Source organism: Myzus persicae, unplaced genomic scaffold (assembly GCF_001856785.1).
Source record: "Myzus persicae strain clone G006 unplaced genomic scaffold, MPER_G0061.0, whole genome shotgun sequence".
NCBI classification, from domain to species: domain Eukaryota; kingdom Metazoa; phylum Arthropoda; class Insecta; order Hemiptera; family Aphididae; genus Myzus; species Myzus persicae.
This window is the reverse complement of record NW_019100736.1, coordinates 36,965-49,116: the sequence shown is the minus strand read 5'-3', so window position 1 is coordinate 49,116 and position 12,152 is coordinate 36,965. Positions and strand designations below refer to the sequence as shown.

Below are 12,152 nucleotides of genomic sequence, written 5' to 3'. Positions count from 1 at the left end.
GTAATAGTCTTATGTAGGCTAAAGGGGGTACCTATAATATTCCCAACGGGAATATAAGTATTTGTCATTGCGTCAACCCTGATTTTGGTGTAAAATTTACCTTCATATTAATTCATAAAACCATACCCTTCTTATCATAACCTCTCTGTATAGTACTTCGATATCTAAGTCTTTGCCCTTGGGCTACAAACAGCAGTCAGAAACGCCCAACAGGTAGTCAATTTCTATAATTTGTGAGGTTACTATATTATTTACTATTAGACTCGAGTAATACAATTAGTTACTAACGATTAATAAATTAAAATTTTTGTCAAGTGTTGTTATAAATTACTTACCTAAAACAGAACTTTAGTACATAACAACATACCTACGGTCTTTGTGTTGAGTTACATAGGTATTTCTATTGAATTTGCTTAATTACGTTTACTCAGTCAAAATGGAACAACATCATCGACAACTGATCAACAATCATATGTCAGATTTAATATATGTTACTTCTGATTTAGAAACTATTGTTGATAGTTTATTAGAAAAAAATGTTATCAACGAATGGATGAAAAATTATATTTTGGTAAGAAATTTAAATTTAATTTTTTTCTTCTTCGGAACATTATGTATTATTCATGATTTACAAATGTTTTAATTTATACTTGTTTTTTGGTAGGAAAATAAGGAAGAATCAATCAAAAAAACCAAGTTGTACGAAGTAATTCAAAGACGAGGGCCTACAGCCTTCACAGCTCTATGCAGAATATTAGAAGAAACAAATAACTTAGAAGCTTGCAACATTTTAACATCATCCAAAGAAAGGTATCCTTTACTTATTTATCAATATTAAAAAATTAATTTGGTTATTGAATAAAAGGAAAATGTTTAATATCTAGTTTTAATTTTAAGTAAAGTTTATTGGTTTTGATGTTTTACAATGATATTTTTCAAACATCAAGTTTGATTGTATTCTGAAAAGGTGGTTAAAAATTTTTTCTGTGATCATTAAGATACATATTTCGTCATCAACAATAGAATATATTTTTAAAAAATGAGATGAAGCATCGATCAAACAAAACTTTTCCTAAGATTATTCCTAAAAATGTTCTATTAATCCATTCAAATGTGATACCAAATTGACACTATTGTGAATACATTAAAAAATAATCATACAATTGTAGATAGTGAAGGTTGCATCCTCTACCCATGTTCGATTTTCTCAGGAATCAACTTAAGATTCAATAATGTATTTAATAATTTATCTTAAGCAAAGAGTATGATGTACTAATTATTTTCCATAACTCTATAGCTGAATCACAATGGATGAAAAACATAGGTCAATATAAACTACTCTAACTTAATTTTTCCCAAAGTTTCCTTTTTTCTCTCTGATTTCCTCGTCACCACCCTTACTTTTAATTTCCATTTTAAACAACTAATACTACAGTAAATATTACCAAATCACTAAACAACACACAAAAATACAATAAAAACAAGTAAAAATGTATTATTAGAAATTAAGAACTCTCAAAACTATATACCTATAGTTATTATCCTATTAACACATAAATTAGACAATGTGTACAATATATTTCTATTCTATTTTACTATCATGTACAATATTTTAATATTTTTTATTGTGTACAATATATTAAGTAGGTAATATCAAGTAAATACTTGCTAGCTAGATGGTTATATGGTAATCAGTTGATATAATAAAAGTCAGATTTAGCTGTAAATCTGGCATTGATTTAAATGCAATAAAAAACAAGAAAAATGCCTTAGAAAAATTTGATTTAATGCTAGTGTATATTTCAAAGCTAAATAAAATGCCCAGATAAATTAGATGCCAATTTAAATTAATATAAAATACAATTTTTGTTTGATTTCTTGTCGCTTTTTAAAACTATTGAGAATTTAAAATGTTGACCTCCTATATTAAATTCACTTTCCAACTAGAAAATATTTGTTGAAGAAAATCGGAGCACTTTTACTGTCTCAAACCCTGATGACCAACACAAAAATAAAATAAAAAAACACACATCGTTGTAAAATCAATACCGCTCAGAATCTAAAATACAACTTCTATGCATTTATATAAAAATATGTTATTATGAAATAAGTAGTCATTTTTTATCAAATATGCAAAAAAAATCTGACCATAGAATCTACACATTACAAAATGTCAGCATTTTGAATCAAAATCTATTTTTTGAAAAAAAATATATTCCTTGTGAATTAAATTTATATTTAAAATTTTTCTAGAAAATAATATGTAGTATAGAATAGTAAAGACAACCAACTGTACATGTAGTAATTGTGTTTATTATGTTTTATTTTAATTTTATACTTTTATTATATTAACTAATATTTTAAAATGTATTAACATTTTTCAGCGAGGAAGAACAACAGCAATTAAGTTCAATTAAATTATTAGACACAACATTTAAAAAAACCATTTCAGAACATGATGACTCGTTTATAAAAATTCATCCTGAACGCAAATTCATTGAAAATGATGTAAATAATTTACAAAGTGGTCGTGGTGTATGTTAAATGTTTATTTTAATACTTACTTTAAATATTAAGAAATTGAATTAAACATAAATGTTCACAGGTTTATCCGATGAGATCAAATCCTAAGGGTCATGCTTTGATTTTAAATATTAACAATATACAAGATGTAGACCAAAGAACAGGATTTGATGTTGACATGGCAAATGTAAATAAATTATTTAAAGGCCTTGGATTTATTGTTCACTCTAAAGCAGATTTAACTGAAAAAGTAAATAAGCAAATATATAATGATATAAAGCTTAAAAATAAATGCCATGCAAAACATTAACATAAAATTTTTTTTTTTGTTTGTAGGACATCAAAAATGTTATTAATGAGTTCATGAATATATGCCATAGTGAAAAAGCTAATTCTATTGTTGTTTTTATTTTGTGTCATGGTGAAACTGGAAAAGAATCAACCAGATCATCTGGTATATTATCCGAGGATGGCATTACAATAAGTACTGACTGGATGATTGAACAATTTGTGCGCAAAAAATTATCTGGAAATATACCAATGTTATTTTTTATTGATGCTTGTCGGTAAGGTATAAATATTTTTTTTGTATATTTCATGTACAATAAATACTTCCTTCTATTTATTTTAGAGGACAAAATAGTGACTTTGGTTGGAAATATTGCAATGGTGAGAATAATTGTTTACCGAATGCTAATGCTGATATGTACCCAATCGGAACAGTTTTGGATAAACGTTATGAAGATGTTTTCATAGCATATGCCACTCTTCCGGGTAATAGTTATTATAATCACAGTTTAAATAATATACTTAACAATAATAATAATTAACTTAACCTCTTATCAACAGTTTATTAAAAAGCTTAAATTTTTTCCCAGGGTATACTGCAATACGTGATCCAATAGATGGGTCATGGTTCGTACAAAAATTGTGTCAAGTATTTCGTGAAAATGCCTATGATACTGAATTGTTTAGAATGATGTGTTTGGTAAATAATACATTTTATATTTAAAAATTATTCATATCAATGTTATTATAACAAAATTAATATGTTTTTTTAATAACCTTAGGTGGATATTGAATTAGATAAGCTGAGCAGCTTTGAGCACGGGTCTCAAACAGCAGAGTGGTCATATAGAGGTTTCAAAAAGTTTTACTTCAACCCAGGTCTATATGATGATAATTCAGATAATGATATTTTAATGACTACTTCAATCAATCCTTCTGATATTTAAGCAGAATATTATTTTAAAATTATCTTTTAGTTAAATATATATTAAGTCTGAATATTTTTATATTCATAAAATCTATATAAATAATACATTTATAGTTTTTTTATACTAAATATTTTTAGTTGTACTCTTGTACTGCATATAAGTTTAACAAACGTTTTTTATGCATTTTTAAACTTACTATTTTTAATTTATATAAATAATATTCATAACAAATACATTATATTTTATTATTCCAGAGAAAATTAAAATAATTATATTGCTTTGAAACATATTGTGATTGAGCTACAACAATAAATTAGTTAAATAAATTAAAAACTTATATTTATTTATTTTAACAATAAATTCATTAAATTAATAATAATATCACAGAAATAAAAATTATATTGACACTCTATTTTTAGTCTGTTTGAAATATATTAAATAAATAATGAGTTGAAGGAAAGTTATGATAAAACATTTTTTATACAGGTAACTAATATGGTAAAAATAATTTAATATATTTTTGTCATAATCTACATTTTGTGTATCTAACTACAACTGTAGATGTTATTTTTGCTATAGGCTTTGCTAGGTATAATTTTCGTTAAATTATTTGTTCGTTTTGTGGTTCGGTGAAGATGAATGATTAGGAATTTAAGAAGTATATGGCAATATATATCTACCTACCCTATCATCTCCAGCTATACTACTAGTTGTCCTATAAGCAAAACATAATATTGTCCGATAATATGATTATGAAATCATTTGAGTAAATTTAATTTCAATACTTTCTTTTGAATTTAGTGATTACTGCTTTGTATTCAATGGAATCGCAAATGGAAATATTTAAAAGGGTTTTGTATAGGCAAGTCTTTTCATTACTTGCTGTCACTGACAGTCTTTGTGTCTATCGTACATGATCATTGGTGAGTGTGAGCGCCCCATTAATCACGCGCCTCACGCGCATGTATTTAGTCATTACATAAAAATAATCAAAACCAATTTATGGCCATAAAATAGCTGTATGACTGACAAAAATTAGGGTACTTCTAGTTGTTGGATTTAAGAAATGTAAAAATAATTGAATTGTTAAACAAGTTTACTTTGAACCAGTCTGATCACTTTTTCAATTTTAGCAAATCCTTAACTAGAATATATATTTTACTTTTAAAAATTTGTTAATGTTTAATGTATTAAAAGATTTAGAATATATAAATATTTATAATATATGCTCCGATCGATGCAAAGAAGGCTTGTTTACCAATTCAAACATTTGATAGTCAAAACATCACAATTTTCACATCAAAATTACTGTTCTAATATAAACACCATACTAAAATTAATTATATCGAAAAAATCGAAGTATTTACTTTAGCAGAGATAAATTATTTATATACATATTTGCTTAAATTGTTTGATGAACTAATATGTGTAAAAATATATTATTTATAAATGACTGATACCCAACTATAAAAATCATGTTTTTTTATTTATTATTAAAAAAAAAAACAATGGATATCTTAGCTATTTGTTTTTTTTGTCGTATAGATCGTTGTTTTTTACTAGTTTCATGTGACTAAATTTTTATTGCACCATCTAACCTTTGTACCACTACGTCACTATGTAAGTGTGCTCTGCGAATCATTCAAGACGATCGATGACGGTTTTTGAGTTTTGAACACCATAACGCCGCATATTAATTAACGAATTGAACAAAGTTTAAATCATATAGGTAGAGTTTGAATTTACTCTATTTACTAAATATCACTTTATAGACCCAACTATAGTGAAGTACCTGCTATTAGCCCGTATACCACATATAACCCACCTCGGATGCGCCAATTTTTACACACATGAAGGTACATACAAACACACCAGATTACCTACTGGCTATAAACTAGTGATTTGGACGTTTCAGTGTTTCACTCTATGGTTATACTTTAATTACTTATTATTGAAAGAGCTTTTTTTATTAATAACATGTTACTATGTATATTTTATTTACAAAGTCGTACAACAAAAACACCAAAGAACCGTTAAATAAAAAATGAAAGTTGATACTATTTAAATGTATGACAGAAAAGATGAGTAGATGACAATATGATATGGGACAATAAATAATTCCATCGTTGAAAATGATAGTAAATTATATGATTTGAACGAAATACATTTTTGATCAGCAGAGATCACTCGACATATTATTATCTAGAAAATATTTTCAAGGTTATATTTTCAATTTAAATATTAAAAAAAGAAAACAATTTAAATGTTTTCAATTGAGAAATATATCATTTTAAAATATTGTAAAACAATGATATTGGTACACAATTTTTTACTATAATTTATTATGAATCATAGAAAAAATACATTTTAATTACATTCTACTAGCAGGGGTGGTTCCAGAGACTTGGTTGGGGGGGCCTAATAGTTGTAATTTTCACAAAACTTGTAACAACAAATATTAAATAACAATTTTTACGACTTTTATTATTTATTTTTAGAATAATAACAATACAATTCTTATCAAAACAATATTCTTAGNGTATTTCCCCAAGTTATTTAGTATTCTCGTAGTCCACACAGATAGAAGATGCATGTTACAACTCATACACCGACGTACCTCCAATAATTACATACTTTTAAGCGGGTCTATAATAGTCGATACTATAATATGTTTTTTTGTTAGTAATTTTTTGTTGCTAAATATACAATTTTTTAGAAATACGGGTTTTGGGCCTTGGGGGGGGGGCGTGGCCCCTAGGCCCCCCCTGGAACCACCCCTGTCTACTAGTAGAAATTTGAAAGTAATATTGCCTCAGTTGGGCAACATTATTTTGTTTCGAAATCATGAATTCGGATTTTACTTACTAAATGATGGTCTAAACAATACAATTATACAGTTATAATTTATAAGAGTTATTAAAATGTACTCATGTGCTATAGTCTACATAATAAAACATTTTACTCGATGTGCGTTGATCTCTAATAGATGATCCTATAATTATAACCGATTATTTTAAATATTATTCACTGATTACACGCTGTGAAATGTAGACGAAATTAACTATTAAACATCGAGATTACAACCTTGGAACTGAATTTAGTTGGTAAGTTCAGCAGAGGGGTTGCGTACTTTCTTAATTGTTTTAGTTATTCATAATAATATATAGGTACAAAATATAGATGTTGGTTGGGACGTCATCATATTATATTCATATAAAAACTTTATACGTAGGTACGATTGTACGAATATGGATGAAATACAAACAATATCCATATGACCAGAGTTTCTTATATCTTAGTTTCTTTTCCTATACAAATTACCACATCACGTTTGTATACTGTATACCCGGGGCGGCCAAATGGTCGATCGCAGACAATTTCAAAGTCGATCATGTTAGAATTTATTTTTAGGGACACGCGTACGAAAACTAATCGAGGTTGTAGTGAACGAATTATCGATAAGTTTTATCTGTTTAACTAAACATTTTTCTATGAAAGTCGAACCTCAAAAGTGAAGTATATTTTTAGTAGATAGTGATCAAAAAAAGTTTGACCACACCTGTTGTATACGAACATAATGCGTAAAAACGATCGTTATAACTTATAAGTGCACGAACATTTTCGTATGCCGCATAAAATAGAACACCAGGAATTACAATTTTACTTTCCGGTTAACTGTTATTTTCTAGTTGTTTTCTGTTTTCTTAAATCAACAATTTTTGAGGAACATATAACTACATTTTCAAGTTATTTGACGAAGCGAAAAGTTTTTTATCGACAATAGTTTTAAAAAAACTTATCAACATTTTCTTATGCCTAGAAATATGCCTAGAAATATAGCTCAAAAAAGGTCGAAATATTTTTAAAATTGTCTTATATACCAAAATATATGTTCAGCAGTTCCAACTCCGTATTGTTAGTTTCAATATTAAAGTGAATTAACCAATTATAAAATTGATTTATTGATATTATTATTTTTAAGTAAGTTATAATCATTTTAAAATATAAATAATAATATCAATAAAATCCTACATTTTGTTACATATAATAATCTGACATTTAAATTGAATGATGATCAATTCATTCTATTTTTAAAAATAACAATGTAAAATGGATTATTGTTAATTTAAAATATTGTGCTACTTTGTAGGTTTGTAAGGCGGATACAACACATGCATGTGCCACGTCCCCTTAAGAGGACGTAACACTAGTATTTGTTGTCTCCGTCTTACCTGTGCGTAATATAGCAAAATTACGCTCGGAAAACACTTATAGATCCTTTAGTTTAAAAATTAGAGTAAATCGACCTATTACAAAACTTGATGGTAAGAACATTATCTGTGTTTGTATGTTAGTTTTTTGCGACAATTCAATTTTTAAGTGAGTTATGACCATTTTTAATTTACCGTTTATCACATACATTTAACTTGCTAAAAAATTGAATTATTGCAAAAAACCAACGTACAAACACAGATGATGTTCTTACCATCAAGTTTCATAGTAAGTCGATTCACTCTAATTTTTAAACTAAAGGAGCTACAAGTGCGTAATTTTGCTATATCACGCACTGGTGAGACGGAGACAACAAATACTAGTGTTACGTTCTCTTAAGAAAATGTATCATACCTGAATGTGTTGTCTCCGCATTACTGTTATGCATAACGCAATTAGACAGACATCTCCTTACAATGAAAAATAACAACAGTCCCGTATAACCTATATATTCCGTAAATTTTGTTAACGAAAACTCCTTTGTGACGAAAATATCAATTGGAACCGAGCGATAATGTTATATAAGGTCTTACTGAATTCTAATTTCCACCAAAATAAATTTATGTATTATTTCAGATATTTTTTGAGAACCCCTGAACCTAAATCCATAAAATCGTTGTACGTCGATTGTTGGCAGTTGTCCATTCTCGCCTCACCTCACCGTCACCGCGCAATCTTTAAGATCGTATCGAATCGCGGGAGCCTTCGCCTCGCCTATGCCCCGATCAGCGACCTGGGGTGGCTTAGCAAGAATGCACTGCCACTGGCATAATGATTACAATGTACATTCTACACGCGTCCCTTCGCCTCGACACGTACAGCCATTATATGGTATATGTCCTAACCAACGTCACGAAGTATTATTAAATTATAAAACACAATTCTAAGAACGTATTTTAGTATTTTCGAGTGCATGTTTGCTTATTTAATTGATTTTTTTTTATTAAAGAAAAAGCTTCGATAGCGTGACCATTGACTTGTTTTTTACATGATAATAATATGTATGGATTCGATACCGATCTGTTTTAAGGAGTTGAATATAGGCAATTTATATAGTACGTGCGTGCAAGACATGGTTACGTGTATGTAGTAACTGATTATTAGTGTGAGTAACTCCCGCAAGACCACTATTTCTATTATGACTCACGCACGCTCATACACATGTCAACGTGTATAACGTCGCGCGCGCGAGCAAATTAAATAGACCGTTTTTTCGACTAAAACATCCAATATTTTGTCCATCGTTCCGATGGACCCTAATGATACGATAAGACTTTTAAAAACAGATTTGAATTCATTATTATGTCTTCTTGAGTCGGCCTAGCCATTTTTTTGAATTTACAATTTTAATTCAGAGTAATCAAAACTTACATTTTTTTAAGTTTCACAATTTCTAAATCCATATTATAAAGTTTTGGGGCCGAAATTTGAAAAAGTGACGAGGCCAATCTCAAGAAGACATAATAACGAATTCAAATCAGTTTTTAAAAGTCTTATCGCATTATTATAGGTCCATCGGACTGATGGACAAAAGATTGGATGTTTTAGTCTAAAAAATGGTCGGTATCGAATCCCCTTAAATAATTTAAATTCAATGTCTTTCAAAAATAAAATTATATTTTTGATGGATTCTTCGTCGGGGCCCTTAAATGATCTATAACACAAAAAGCATTTATTTATTCATTTTTTAGCCATATAATAATTTTAATAATTATAATATGACGATTATCTAATATGTATTTGTTATATTTTCTATATTGTTGTTTTATTTTATTACTAGCTGCCAGAGTAGTGTGAGTCATTCGAATGAACTTTAATTTATATGATTATTTAGAAAACATTTTATTCGAATACATTTTTAAGGACGACTACGAATTGATTCCCAATTGTCGAATTGGTTCCCGGGTTGTCTACATTTAACATATGAATTGGTTTCCACAAGCTTTCATGATAATACAACCGTGTTAAGTAAGTTGTTTTTCACACATATTTAAAGCTTCAATTCGGATGCATTTAAATACTAATAGTAAGAATAATGATTTTAGCTTTTTTTTTGTAAATTAAAAATATTATTCTTTATTATTAACTCGTCTCTTCGAGTGGTTTTTGCTAACTAAACAGACATGCAAGTATAATATATTAATATATAACAATATTAGTACCTAATATATAAACCTATGATAAGACAATTGACGAAGTAACATGATACGGAAAGTATCTAACATCAGCTTATCTTATCTCACCTTCGCTCGTGATATGATCATGCCTAAAGGAGGCATGGTCATTATTGTAGCGTGTGGTATGGCGAATACCTCATTACAACTCGCAGAAGTCGATCTGAATTTAAAAACTGTTTATTGGTGTTTTATTATTGACAATTGAATAAATAAAATAATAAAATAAATTAATTAAATAGCCTATGTCACTTCTCGCGTCATTAAAAGGCTAAAAATTTCAGATAAATCGGTTTAATAGTTTTTGAGTTGGGGAATAGTAAGTTGCTACACGAGAGTAGCAGTTAAACAATTACATAGTACGTTAGTTCCTACACGGACATATGTAAGTGCCAACAGGGTAAAAAACAGGTACGTAGTATGTTAGTTCCTACACTGCGGAAAGGGTTAAATATGTATATTATACACAAGTCAATAGGTACATATATTAAAATAAGAACCACAATTAGTAACGAAAAACCAAAAATCAGTAAAAAATACGCCGTAAAAGAAGATTTCATAAATAAACAAATTTCAGATTATACAACAAACAAAATTATTCAATACGAATATATTAAGATTTTAAGTTATAGAAATAAACCTCATAAAATATAAAATTTCGTATTTTATGTATTTTTAATTTTTATTATATTTTTTAATCACCATATTATACAATATTTATTCGTGAAAATGCACTATGACGATTTTTATTATATTTTTTAATTCGTATAAACATATTTAATTGTGTATAATATACATATTTAACCCTTTCCGCAGTAACTAACATACGTACCTGGTTTTTACCGTGTAGGAACTTACATACGTACCTTTTTCCGCCGTGTAGGAACTAACATACGTACCTGTTTTTTATCGTGTAGGACCTTACATATTATGTACCTTTTTCCGTCGTGTATGAACTAACGTATGCATTTTGAGTTTACCCCGAACATACAAACAAACGCTATCATTTTATAATATATTAGTATAGATTTAATACGTATATTAAAGTGAATGAGTGTTTGACGTTTATAAGTACTCGATAATCTCAAAAACCATAAAACCGATAGAAACCGTATTTAAATATTATTAGGTTCGGTTAGTGCTCTTATAGGATTTTTATTTTTGATTATATTCTGCCAGTAACAAAAAAGCAATGCACTACAACATTTTTCGGGTCAGCGGGTCAACTTGTTATATCAGTTATAACTTATATCAGCTATTTATGGCCGTTTGCTTATTAGACGTCTAACTAGAAATTATTATATATACATGTAAATATATTTTTATTAAATCGAATTATTGTGAATGAGATAAAAGTAATCGTCATGTATCTATGTGTGTAATTATTTGACCATAATATGTGTAAATTCTCGAATTTTTCAATATCTACAATTTGTTGTCTTACTCGACGGCATTTTTCTAATATTTACATCAACGTCAATACTATCAACATTTTGTTCAATAAATCCAAAATCATTATCCATTTCACATTTTTCAATGAGTGAAATATTTTCGGTAATACACAAGTTGTGCAGTAATACAGTCATACAGAAATGTTAATTATTTAAGAGGATTTTTGTGTATAGTAAATATAATTTACTGTAGAACGCGATGTTTCAGTAGACATCTAAATATTCTGAAATATTGCTTAATTCTTATTTACATTTATAATGACATTTTATTTACATAAATCTAATTTATGATCTAAATTTGGAAAAAGAATCGTTGTAAAAATGTTGCATTATAAACAGCTAGTAGCCTTAGGTATGGTAGATAAAATGTAAAACAATAAGTTGATATTTTAAGCATAACTACTCGTACGTACAAGGTACTTATATCTTAAATATTTGTTTCTGTTATTAGTGTTATTGGATTACATGTTATTATTTGTAAATGGCGTTCCCCATACTGAAGATTATAATGTCGC

General features: G+C 28.0%; 1 protein-coding gene across 1 annotated transcript; it reads left to right on the top strand.

The window, feature by feature from the left end:
• The first annotated feature begins 215 nt into the window (after nucleotides 1-215).
• LOC111042739 (caspase-2-like) lies at nucleotides 216-3,758 on the top strand. The gene is made up of 8 exons (XM_022327445.1): nucleotides 216-571; nucleotides 665-810; nucleotides 2,385-2,535; nucleotides 2,606-2,773; nucleotides 2,860-3,089; nucleotides 3,155-3,297; nucleotides 3,402-3,511; nucleotides 3,594-3,758. Exons 1-8 carry the CDS (start codon nucleotides 437-439, stop codon nucleotides 3,756-3,758), a joined length of 1,248 nt encoding a protein of 415 aa, XP_022183137.1. The 5' UTR covers nucleotides 216-436.
• The last annotated feature ends 8,394 nt before the right edge of the window (nucleotides 3,759-12,152 follow it).

What these genes read in the sequence shown, in the direction of transcription:
- LOC111042739 (XM_022327445.1), top strand. Translation starts at nt 437, where the DNA reads ATGGAACAACATCATCGACAACTGATCAACAATCATATGTCAGATTTA. An exon ending in GGATGAAAAATTATATTTTG is followed by an intron (nt 572 to 664) that starts GTAAGAAATTTA and finishes GTTTTTTGGTAG; the next exon opens with GAAAATAAGGAAGAATCAAT. An exon ending in TTAACATCATCCAAAGAAAG is followed by an intron (nt 811 to 2,384) that starts GTATCCTTTACT and finishes AACATTTTTCAG; the next exon opens with CGAGGAAGAACAACAGCAAT.